The sequence below is a fragment of the Saccoglossus kowalevskii genome, chromosome 1 (assembly GCF_978046115.1).
Source record: "Saccoglossus kowalevskii chromosome 1, keSacKowa6.1, whole genome shotgun sequence".
In the NCBI taxonomy this organism is placed as follows: Eukaryota; Metazoa; Hemichordata; class Enteropneusta; family Harrimaniidae; genus Saccoglossus; species Saccoglossus kowalevskii.
Genome location: NC_140641.1, coordinates 13,495,349 through 13,508,674, shown reverse-complemented (window position 1 = coordinate 13,508,674; position 13,326 = coordinate 13,495,349). Strand labels below are relative to the sequence as shown.

Genomic DNA, 13,326 nt, shown 5'->3' with positions numbered 1-13,326 from the left:
AACTAATGAGGTCTGCGCAATGTAACAAAAACTCTATGTACCAAGTTTAATTGAAATGTGATTAGAACCCAAAAATTATGAATTATTATGCTAATTAGGGAAATAATATGAACAGAGTTTTACCCCAAACTAATTAGGTTTGTACATTGTCCTAGAGCATCTTTGTACTAAGTTTCATTAAAATGGAAATTAGTACTTTAGATATCAGTGTGAAAGCTTAAAATTGGTTATTTATGCAAATTGGGTAATTAATATGTACAGATTTTAACCCACAATTATCCAGGTCTGTCTATTGTCCTACAGCATCCATGTATAAACATTCATTGATATGTGATGATTAGTACCTGAGACATCAGTGTGAAAGTTGGAAATTGTTTAATTATGCAAATTAGGTGATTAATATGCACAAATATTTACCAAAAACTAATTGGGTCTCTGCATAATTCTAGATTCATTGAAATGTGATGATTAGTACTTTAGATATCAGTAGAAAAGCTGAAAATTAATTATGCAAATTAGGTAATTAATATGCACAATTATTTACCCTGAAACTAATCAGGTCTCTGCATAGTCCTACAGGATCTATGTACCAAGTTTCATTGAAATGCGCTGATTAGTACTTGAGATACCCGTGGAAAAGCTGAAAATTAACTAATTATGCAAATTAGGTGATTAATATGCACAAATAAGTACCAAGTTTCATTGAAATGTAATGCTCACTACTTATATCAAAAGCCGAAAATTAATTAATTATGCAAATTAGGTAATTATATGTACTGATATTACCATAAAAACTATCAGGTCTGTGCAGTGTCATATGACATCTATGTATCAAGTTTCATTGAAATGTGATGATTAGTACTTGAGATATCAGTGGAAAAACCGAAAATTGACTAATCATTATGCAAATTAGGTAATTAGTATCCACAGATTATTACCAAAAACTAATCAAAACCTAGCATTAGTTCAGAAAATCTATGTACCAAGTTTCATCAAAATCCAATGAGTGGTTGTTTAGATATCAGTGGAACAATCATGGAACAGCTAAAAATCAGCTAATTATCATGCAAATTAGGTAATTAATATGCACGGATTTTTACCAAAGACTAATCAAATCTGCGCATATGTTCAGAGCAGATCTATGTACCAAGTTTCATCAAAATCCAATGAGTGGTTCTTTAGATATCAGTGGAACAGCTAAAAATTAGCTAATTATCATGCAAATTAGGTAATTAACGAGCATGGATTTTTACCAAAACCTAATCAAATCTGTGCATTGGCCCAGAGCATCTATGCACCAAGTTTCATCAAAAACCGATGTATGGTTCTTGAGATAGCAGTGGAACAGTCGGACACACATACACACATACATACAGACACACTAACTGCAAATACTCCCATTTTGTGCTTCGCACATAGGAGTCAAAAACAGAAAAACGTTTGGTGGGTGGACTGGTGGCTGGCTAACACCCTGTCTAGTACAATAATGACCTGGTGTGGTATCCAGCACAGTCAAGATCTGGCACAATACCTAGCACATTCAAGATCTGGTACAATACCCGGCACAGTAAAGATCTGGTACAATACCCGGCACAGTAAAGATCTGGTACAATACCCGGCACAGTAAAAATCTGCAACAGTATCTGGCACTATGAGGATCTGTTACACTATCTGGTACAGTATCTGGCACTGTGAAGATCTGTTACAGTATCTGGCACTGTGAAGATCTGTTACAGTATCTGGCACTGTAAGGACCTGGTGCAATACTCAGCACTGTAAAAATCTGGCATTCCTGAAGCCAAACTTCACAAAATTTTGCGATTTTTACTGACTCTTGTGAAATTACAGAGGTTTACAGTAGGATTCATTTGAGGCATGAAATTAGAGACACTACATAAAATAAGACTAAAATAAAAAACTTCTACAAAATCACATCCTGAGCTCAGAACCTCAGATCAAAATACAATATTTCAACATTATCATTATGACATGAAAATCATCATAGCTCAGTTGATCAATCAAATGCACAATCTTCATTTCACGTACACCGCAGAAAGCGGTATTGACAGATAGTCTTTTTTGAGAATCAAGTCAAGCAAGTTTCAACAAGTCCAAAGACAAATTGATGTGCAAATACATCCTGCCATGCTTTATCAATATACCAATTGAGTGTTCAAGAAATAGTCGAGGTCACTAATAATAAAACAAAATGGCCACGGATGGTGACTTAACTTCCAAGGAGTTGTTGCACTGCGTCAAAGCCAGAACTAAAAATCCAATGCAAAGATCCTCACCTGCAGATTTATAACTCTTGTTCTCACAAACTGATACTGATAGGATAATTTCCTTGCTCTAACCAAAGCCTGAAATCTCAAGTATCCACGTCTCATCTAAGAATAGAAAAAAGAAGCGAATTACAATAAAATACACAGTATGGAACTACAAGGTCAGTTGCATAGAGGTGACAGTGAACGCAACCATTAGAGTAATATCCCAGTTCTACTCACCGCAAGGTATCTCTTTTTCTGGGCATATCCACGCCAGAATTTCTGTATTGTGACCGAGTCTCTCTTCATTTTCAAGAATTTCCTTCTATAATGCCATCCCCTGACAACTTTCTGAATGATGATGATCTTGGCAGACAACGCTTTATCCCTCACAGTTTCCAAAATCAAATCATGTGCATCCTGAAAATAATTCAACGCAAATGTTCACAGGAAATAAATACTACAATAGCTTGATACAATGATGGTTTTTTGTTAGACTTGCTTTTGGATTGAATGTGATTTACATATGCTCCTGTTGATAAGAGTGACTTACATGTGGTGGTGTGTGGATGTAAGCTGCAATCATGTGGAGTGAGACTTGCATGTGGTATTTATATGAAGAATTATGCCATGCATGTGAATATTTAAATGATTTGCATGTGGCAATGTGGATGTAAACAGCAATCATGTGGAATGAGATTTACATGGGGTATTTATATGAGGGAATTATGCCATGCATGTGAATATTTAAATGATTTGCATGTGGCAATGTGCAGATATAAGCACCAATCATGTGGAGCAGATAATTACATTATCTAAAGGACATAGTAACAGATTTACACATGGGAAACAACAACTCCATATAAAGTTCTACAAAATATCAGTATAATGAAAATAAGTATAATGTAATACGAAACTCAATTTATGAAAGTATGAAAAGTTGCCAGACACCTTACCTTGAGAAATACTTTGTGAAAACCGATCTGCCAATCCTGTGTAGTTAGTACAGCTTTACATATTTTGGCAGAAGCCTGTTTACAGTCCTCTTTCTGTGATGGCATTATTCCAGGAACTAACATCCTGTAGCGATCAACAAAGTCTCGGAAGGCATGTCTGATTGGGTAACCAGCGCGTCGAATCCTACAAGGCAGAGAAACTCCAAACCCTGAACACTCCATCACCAGAACAGTTTGTCTACCAACTATTTGGAGACGAGTGCACTCAAACTGACCACACTGACAGAGTTTAGCTTTGAGATGATGGATGTGAATATTTTTTAACATCATAGTTTTACGTTATTACATGTACATGATAATGTACATTCAAGACCTCTATTTGCAAGTATACACTGATTTTGATGAAAAAAGCCCCCAAATTTAATTAAAAACAAAATTCTGATGGTGGTGATTTATAGCAATAATAATGAATCTCCTCAAAGGCGTCATATTGGATTTGAAGAAAGTTTTAGACACGATAATGTATTTGGCTTTGCATCGTTCACATTATCTTGCCATAGAACCTTCTCATCCAATATGACACTGTGGACAAGGTTATCTGACGTACGTATGTAGCCATGTGTACATTTCTTTTTTCCATGTTTATAATTTGAAGAGCATAAAAATCTTGAAAATTTTGTCTTTTACCATGTCACCATCTTTGTTTATTCACTTCAATTGGAGATTTATATCCGTTTCAAACTTTGTACAACATATCCCCCGTCAATGATAGCAGTCATGTATGCATGCAATGAAGAGCATGATGGGATAGTGATGAGAGGGAGAATGTTCTTAGTTCACCCTGGGTAATTCAGTCATGCATAACAACTTGGATTTATAACAGTTATTACATGATTAACTAAATTAGAGGCGAGAAATTTCTATAATTATGTGCCGAATTGAAAAGAATATCTACAGTAATTATAAAGTAGAAGAGAAAGTTGAAGTTTAATCGGCATTGATTTTCAAGTTGCTTGCCCTTAGTTTAATCAACCCTTGAAATTGAGCATGTTAGTTCAGATCCCTTTTTTATTTAGTATTTTTAATATTTAGTCATGTAATTTACAAGTGACACTGCGACAAGAGGGTTAGGGCGTAACAAAGAAATGGGACATCAAATTGTGCGTTACCCAGGTTACCAGAATAAATTACTTGTGTTCAGATACATCGGGTAATTCAAATGCTGGTTACTGATTAGATAACTCCACAAAATGGTGTCATGGCAACATGAGTGAGTGCCAAGATGAGTGATCTCAGCATGAAGTAGAAAAACTGTTAGTGTTTTTGAAATTCATATTTGAGAGAGACTCACTTGATCGTCTCCATCATACCAGAGTAGCGTAACTGACGAGCTACCAACTCTCGTTCAAACATCTATATAAACAAATAGCAATAAACAACGAGTGAACACAACTCAACACAACATGTAAACAGTGGAATATCGATAAAGGATATTAGGGAATGTCTATCCCTTTTACACATGAAAACAGCAGCAAACTTATTTTTAAATGCATAATAATTTATAAGAATTTTAATATCCTAATTATATATTAAACAGTTTTAAAGTTGGTTATTAATGGAATATAATAGATATTTCACAAGTAGCTATGGTGAAAATTTATGTACACAGTGACAACAAAAGCACAAACTAAACCCGATCTTCACATACATGAAAGGTCTCCATAATTTGGAAGCGAATTTTTGTATTCATTTCTGATGATACACTACACTACACTCCATCACTTGCACTATAATTAAAAGAAATCGTATATATTCGATAACGTTCACCATGAGATATAGCTGCAACTGTAAGAAGATACTTTTGATGACGGCTAGCAAGTTTTACTTACGTTTGGCCTCTTGAACTCATTTGGTTTAATACACCGGACAAAAAATGGCTGACATGTACTGAGAGTAGTCATGAGTTTATCCAGAGACTTTTTAAACTGTGCTCCCAGCGTGGGGGACTTCTTCCTTGTGTCGGCACTCATAGTGATTTCATATTCAAACAGTTTAAGTAGAAATTGACTTTTACTCGTAGCTACCAAATGTAGCAAGTCTGTGTTGAATGTATCCCTATTCTTCTCCAAGAAGCCTGTTAAGATGAGTGGACATGTAATGTTTAATGCATTCTCAAATAACCAATATTTTTAAATAATTTTGGTGAAGTTAATAAACTGAGCAAATTTAGCCCATTGTCACTTAAAGCAGGGGAGTCATCACCTGCGCATGCGTCAGATGGCCATAGCGTGTCACTGTTTACAAACAAGCACCTATGCATGAGCATTTGCGTTTTTAGCGCATGTTATCGTCGCTTGGGACTCAATTCCCACGCATGCGCAGGTGACGACCCTTCCACGTTAACATGTAAGACACTGCAGAACAGGCATATATGTATGTACAAGAAATTGAATACTATTTATAATTTCTGATATGAAGTACCAAGCCAAAGAATTCATCAAATGCGAAGACATTTTGGGATTTATTTCCACGCTTAATAATATGCTATATGCATTTGATAAGGGTCAAATTTAATGAAGTAAGGGCATCTCAATGACATATTGCTAGATTGACTTTCAACATTGAACTATGGGAAAAAAGAAATTCAAGTTGAAAATCAAATCAATTAATTTTAGTTTGGCGGTTGGTCTGCGCTAGCTTCCATGTATTACACAATGTCTTGCAGTAAAAAAAAAAAAAATCACCTATCAAGCCACAGATCCCGAACAAACTTGTTAGTTTATGACTCTTTACAATACATGTATACCCACCTCTTGATTCATATGACACTGGTCCAGCAAAATGATTGATCCCAAAGGTGCTACTTACAGCAGATTTTGCTTTGATAAAATGTGGATGTCTGCCATGTTGATTTATCAGTTTACTCAACATTGTTTTGTCAGTACCCTGGAGATAGAATCAAAACTCTGTGAGAAAAAATATGACAATACCACCTAGAGTGGTTGGAATTGTCAGTAAAGCCACCTAGCCAGGTAAAAATGAACAACCCCACTATTACATTAAGACAGCAATGTTGTACAAAGATGGCAACGTTGTACAAAGACGACAATGCCACACAAAGACGGCAATGCCGCACAAAGACGGCAATGTTGTACAAAGACGACAATGTCGTACAAAGACGGCAATGTCGTACAAAGACTGCAATGTCGTACAAAGACTGCAATGTCGTATAAAGATGGCAATGCCGACAAAGTACTTTCTTGATTCTCACCTTTGGGAATTTACTTTCTTCATCAATTAATGCTATAATATTCATTGGTTTTGATGCCAATAAGTCTAAAGTTTCTTGATTATCAACAAATTTGATATGCTGCCATTTGATGCCTTCACGGTCGTACTCTTGCTGTCAACAGAAACACAACATTATTTAAATTTCTATGCAAGTCTGGAAATTACATTTAAGAATGTTTTTGTTGTGATTGGCTACTGGGTCAAGCCGATTTAACCTTTTCACCACCGGACTTTCTTGCCCCAATTTTTCGACACTTTTTTCTAATATTCTTCAATATTTCTGGAAATAAACCCTAATTTTGGAGCCAAAAGACAAAATTTGAAACAACTTTCAGTTTTACTCAAAATTTATTTTGCTATTTTTGTCCAAATCTTCTGCAGGTATAAACAGACTATAAACAGTGATGAAAAAAGGAAACTGGTGATAAAAATGTTAACCCTGGGGTTATGACAATCATTAGCCACTGTAAAAACGAGTTTTTTTTTAATGTTATTTGCCACACAAAGTTATCATTTTGCACAGTTTTGTTATGCATGTTAAAAATCCTTTACTATACATCCTGCTTTATAGTAGTTATTACTTTATACATCATGCATTGTGCTATATACTGCATTATGGTTGTAATCCCTAATTTTAAAAGGTTAATGTGGCTATAAAAATATAAACATTAGCCACGTTAGATTTCAGTTAGCATTGGCTGTCGTTGCCAACGCAGTCTAAGAATAACATTTTTGAAAAACAAAATTGTGTGGATTTATTTTCCCGACAGGTGACAGAAATTGACTGTTCAGGGAGGTTAAAGGTTAACAGATGAGGATTGGTCCTGACAAACTGGATACTGTAAAAGGATTAATTATTCACTGGGTTTTAATTTTGCTTATTTCGCTGACTGGAAAATGCACTAAATTAAAACCCAGTGATTATGTAAAATTTAGCATAGAACACATTACCTAAATGATAAAACCATGAATTTAAAACCCACTGAATATGCCTGAAATGGTAAATCAGTGAAATTTAGATCCAAATTAGTCATTTTACAGTATTACATCTTTTGATTTTAATGCAAAACATGATTTATTTTTTCTATATTTTCTGGGGCATGTCAACCTTATATGAATTATGATTAAATTTCATTTCTTAAAAAGAAAGTCACATAATTAGAAAAAGCAAAAGCTTACCTGTTCTAATTTAAAAATATGTCTGACAAAAAACTGCTGGAGGTTTTCGTTGGCATAGTTTATGCACAACTGCTCAAAGCTATTCTGGCCAAAGTTTTCAAAACCGAATATATCCAGTACACCTATGTTAAGTCGGTTATGTTTGTTATCACACGGCTTGAAAATCGCATCGTTTATCTTCTTAACAATCCAAACAAACATACGGCCGTAAATTCCTTTAACAAAAGCGTCTCGCACATCTGTTGACTGCTGTACATTCATTGGCGACACGATGGTCTCTCCCTGGGCGAATGTGGACCGTGATGTCAGGGCATCTGATAATGCTTTTGAATTCACCTGCAATGAACAGAAATATTTTATTAAAAACATACGTTTTATTTGTATATAACACAACAAGATACTTGGTTTAGTCTTGGTTTCATGCAAATTAAATATAGATCAAGCTTCATCTCCTAGCATTGGGTAAACAGTATTTATCAACACATGTTTTTAGTTATTGTACTTTTGTCGCTCATGTCATCAGCGTTAACGTACATGTTGTTTCAGTTGGTCATTCTATACATTAACATTCAATGACTTTGAAAAAAACAATGCCAATACCTCAAGAAGCTTTGCTATGCTGTGGACAGTGTTGACATTTGTAATATGGGTGGAGTCCAAATTTTTGGCTTCATATGCCTCGTAGTCTATGTTGCCGAGATGTAAAACGCTGGACAGCAACTTGAAAATATTCCATTGTTCCTGCTCCGAGAATGTCAAGACTTTCATAGCTGATCTGATATCTGCAAACTCCTTCTTGTCGTCTCGTCCTTCACACGTCAAACAATTTCCCTACAGAGAATCAATTAAATCAATCAGTTGTCATGGAAACATCGCTTACTTGAGCAATTTTATCATTGGGGTTATCATAGTTATTTAAAAGCTCTAACTGGAATTGTCTATTTGGATCCAGGAATTACTAATTAGTTTACAACCATAATGATGTCCAATGAGCACTGAGAAATTACAGGTGGAGAAATGTGGGTCCCATGCAACAAATGCAATGTGGGTTGCATGTGGGTCCATGCAACAAATGCAATGTGGGTTCCATGTGACAGATGCAATGTGGGTCCCATTGTTTGCATAGAAATTAAATATCTATACAAACCTTCCCAGAAAAATTATGCAATGCATTCTGGGATGCATACTTACACAAGTGAGGTAATTATAATATGAGGCATCCTTTAGGTTCAACTCTTTCATTTCAGCCGCTGTCAGACCGATCAACATACAGTAGAATATATGGTAATTTCTTTCATCCTTTGCCTGAAGCAGAAAATTAACAATAAAGGATCACAGCATGTAAAATGGCAATTTGTTACGGTCATTAATCTTTTGAGCACAAAAAATAACAGAATAATTATTTCAGTATTCATTTAAAAAAAATGAAATTATGTCTATTTGGTCTGAAAGTAACAAAGAAATACAAATGCTGAACAAAATTTAATGGGAGAAAATGTTCAAAATAGATAATCAAAGGCATATTTTGAAGGCACCTAATTTCAAAAACAAAATTTCTAAATGTCTTAGATTGAGTGAATCATTTGATTACTTTCCAGGGCATTCAGGTAGAACATTTAATTGCCTCCATGGTCTCTGTGAATCCCAATGTTGCACATCTTTAACACTTGATTTTATTGATAATCAGTACTGGAAATTTCTGAACTTACCGGACCCACTATGCGGGATTTTTCCAAGAGATATTGCTCAATCTTAGCTCCTTCAATAATGCCTCTGTCACTAAAGTGGATATCAATGTATTTACCAAAACGACTTGAGTTATCATTACGAAGTGTTTTTGCATTACCAAATGCTGCAGAAGTGAAAAAAAAAAACCAAGATGGCCAACCGTGTAAGCAAGATGACTGACTATGTTAATGAAGATGACTGACAATGTAAAACAAGATGGCTGACAATGTAAATCAAGATGGCCGACAATGTAAATCAAGATGGCTGACAATGTAAATCAAGATGGCCGACAATGTAAATCAAGATGGCCGACAATGTAAATCAAGATGGCCAACAATGTAAATCAAGATGGCCGACAATGTAAATGAAGATCGCCGACAATGTAAATGAAGATGGCCGACAATGCAAATGAAGATGGCCGACAATGCAAATGAAGATGGCCGACAGTGCAAATGAAGATGGCCGACAGTGCAAATGAAGATGGCCGACAGTGCAAATGAAGATGGCCGACAGTGCAAATGAAGATGGCCGACAGTGCAAATGAAGATGGCCGACAGTGCAAATGAAGATGGCCGACAGTGCAAATGAAGATGGCCGACAGTGCAAATGAAGATGGCCGACAGTGCAAATGAAGATGGCCGACAATGTAAAACAAGATGGCCGACAATGTAAAACAAGATGGCCGACAATGTAAAACAAGATGGCCGACAATGTAAAACAAGATGGCCGACAATGTAAAACAAGATGGCCGACAATGTAAAACAAGATGGCCGACAATGTAAAACAAGATGGCAGACAATGTAAAACAAGATGGCCATGATTAAAGGTGATGATTTCAATTTGATATTTATTTACATCACATTTTTGCATTACAGGTTCTTGTGACCTGTTTTGTGTTCTGATAGTGAGAAAATGATATGGTGGTATTTGCCAAATTAAATTGTTAAGAGGGCATAATGTTCTCAAATTTGCTAGAGGGTGCTGTTATGTCCCAGAGATTGAAATAGAAAATTTTCCTTCACCAAGCTCAAATATTGTAATAAAATTTTGTTCAAGAGTATCATCAGTTTACGGTTGTGATGTTCTGGGATCATATGATCTTGTAAAAATTCTTTATATTTCATCAAAACAGAAATACGATGATAATACATCAATCAGGATACACCCTAGGTTTTAGATTTACATACACAGGCTGAAAAACAACATGCACAGAGCACCCAAGTATTTGCTAGAGGGCACTGTTACGTTTAGGCAGAACAGCTTTAACAAAGGTAAAACATACAGGTATTCATTCACAGCATGTACAGATACACATGAAGTAAACAGTTTTTAGTGACTCTTACCCTCCATGATTGGATTAGCTTCCAATATTTGCTGTTCAATCCAAGAATGCTGGCCGCTGACTGCTGCTAGGAACTGTAAAATTAGTTTTGTGCTCTCTGTTTTCCCAGCCCCACTTTCACCACTGAAATACAACAACAGTTCACTTAGAACACTGGAACCGACATGTGTTACTGTATGAATGTGGTTGGTATATATTGGTATATATTGCATTTTATAAAGAACTTTTTTCACGGTTATTATTTTTTTTTTTTAGATTTAATGCTTTTTCGTTGAATGTATAATTACAAGTGATTGACAGATTAGTATTAAATTTATTGAACTCCAGTCTACTTTTACATCATAAATTCCAAATCATTTTTGGTTGATTTGGATACTAGTGGAAATAAATTGTCAACATTTACACCATAGTATAGACTTGTTAAGTTTTACATATTCCATAAGGTTAAATATGTTGTTATTTTTCTTATTTTAAATCCATGTAATACTCAGCTAAAATTACCATTGTAGTACCAAAGGAATAAACAAACAATATGTCATGTGGTATGGAGATGTAAATTGTATGTGAATAGCATACAAGAATGTAAATAGCATGCAAGTAGAATGTATATAGAATGTAAATAGAATATAAATAGCATGCAAATTAGCATGCAAGTAGAATGTATATAGAATGTAAATAGAATATAAATAGCATGCAAATAAGCATGCAAGTAGAATGTATATAAAATGTAAATAGAATGTAAATAGAATGTAAATAGCATGCAAATTAGCATGCAAGTAGAATGTATATAGAATGTAAATAGCATGTAAATAGCACGCAAATAAGCATGCAAATAAGCATGCAATGTATATAGATGTATATATGCATAGAATGTATATAGAATGTAAATTGCATGCAAATAGCATGCAAATAAACATGCAAGTAAAATGTATATAGAATGTTAATAGAATATAAATAGCATGCAAATAAACAAGCAGATAGGATGTAAGTAAGATGTAGGATGTATATAGAATGTCAATATCATGCAAATAGCATGTAAAAAAAATCAAGCAAGAAACCAGCTGTAGGTCAAGCACTGTTCACATATGCATACACATAGCATGAAACTTTAACCCCATTGGTATACTACAAAGGTCAGTATGACAAGGATTAAATGCAGACTGTGGCTCTTTAACCCTAGATTAAAAGAACATACCTGATTATAACACACTGATCTTGTTTCTCCCTCAACATACGATTGTAAGAATTGTCAGCAATTGCAAATATATGCGGAGGTAGTTCTCCAATCTTTTTATCTCGATACTGAGTGATTTGTTCTCTTGTATAGATGGGAAGTATTTGATATGGATTGACGGCAACTAAGATGGCACCGGTGTATGTCTGCAATAAAAAATGAAACGATGAGTTCAAAACCAGTGGGCACACATGCGATTAAATTCTACGAAATGAAACAATTTGTTCCTATATTACAAGCTTTTGAATGAATAAATTAAAAGACATGCATTTGATTCTGTTATTTGATATCGAGACAATGACGTTTTCATTCGTAAAAGTGCATCTCCAAAAAAAGCACATGTTCATAAAGAAATGCATTTACTCCATACAGGTTCATTCAAATATGGCCGAATACGAACATAGAAGCACTTCTGTAATTTATGCAAATGCATGCGCTACTAATACAGCAAAATACTGATTTCTGTAATTCAACAACCAGTTAACAAGAAGTGATCATTACTGGCATTTTAAACAAAGCTTAATGGCACCACTTGAACCAATTCAACCCCATATAATTAAACAAGACAAAAAAAACTGATGTACCGAACAATATCACAAATGGTGCAAAATCAGAAAATACTCACATATATAAAATTTTCGTTATATCTGACAAGTAGATTCCTCAGAATACCAGCTTCATGAAGATCTCCCAGTCGAATCATGTCTTCTACGCCCTCTATGGACGTTAAATGCATAGTCTTTAAGTTACGAGCATTGCCGCTGGACAACCAATGATCCTTAAGTAATAAAGATGCAATTAATATCCAAGTAGTAAATTAAATCCACATGAACATGTGAAATAACAAAGAACTTTTTGTTTTTTCTGTATAGTTTGTGAACTAAAAAAACCCTGTGAAATAAGCTTAAAACATCAAAATATTGAAATTAAATTCCAGTGAAAATAAATGGTTATACATAATTTATTTATTTCCAGTACATCCATTTACGGGACCCTGATCCTCAATCAGAGCATGACAAATTTAATTAATTACCAAAACGATATTAATAGTTATAAATAACCATACAGGGATTGTTATCTTGAATCTACATGAACCACTATCTCATTGATGCAGACAGACAATAGTATTACACGGATGAAAGGGATACTACATGTATGTACGTTGAATTTACCAAAGAAATTCCACTAAGTTTATTATCAACAAGCCATGCATGGCACAGTCCCCGTTAGTTATCAAATTTAAGATATATAGTTTTGTTTATAGTAATATAGCTGGAATATAACCATGTCAGGAATATGATTTTTTAACATTAAAATGATTGACATTTG

The 13,326-nt window shown here is 34.6% G+C and overlaps 1 protein-coding gene across 1 annotated transcript in view; it reads right to left on the bottom strand.

Annotated features, from left to right (window-relative positions):
* LOC100366514 (myosin-VIIa-like) overlaps positions 1 to 13,326 on the bottom strand; it is a 45,116-nt gene that overhangs the window by 18,509 nt on the left and 13,281 nt on the right. Inside the window, exons 4-17 of the mRNA XM_085499104.1 lie at positions 12,623 to 12,775; positions 11,959 to 12,143; positions 10,765 to 10,886; positions 9,403 to 9,545; positions 8,885 to 8,998; positions 8,294 to 8,524; positions 7,694 to 8,029; positions 6,495 to 6,626; positions 6,034 to 6,169; positions 5,113 to 5,357; positions 4,575 to 4,636; positions 3,224 to 3,407; positions 2,508 to 2,687; positions 2,295 to 2,390 (exon numbers count right to left, since the gene is read on the bottom strand). Of these exons, the coding sequence (XP_085355230.1) occupies positions 2,295 to 2,390; positions 2,508 to 2,687; positions 3,224 to 3,407; positions 4,575 to 4,636; positions 5,113 to 5,357; positions 6,034 to 6,169; positions 6,495 to 6,626; positions 7,694 to 8,029; positions 8,294 to 8,524; positions 8,885 to 8,998; positions 9,403 to 9,545; positions 10,765 to 10,886; positions 11,959 to 12,143; positions 12,623 to 12,775 (2,319 nt within the window). The remainder of the gene's footprint in view (positions 1 to 2,294; positions 2,391 to 2,507; positions 2,688 to 3,223; positions 3,408 to 4,574; positions 4,637 to 5,112; positions 5,358 to 6,033; positions 6,170 to 6,494; positions 6,627 to 7,693; positions 8,030 to 8,293; positions 8,525 to 8,884; positions 8,999 to 9,402; positions 9,546 to 10,764; positions 10,887 to 11,958; positions 12,144 to 12,622; positions 12,776 to 13,326) is intronic.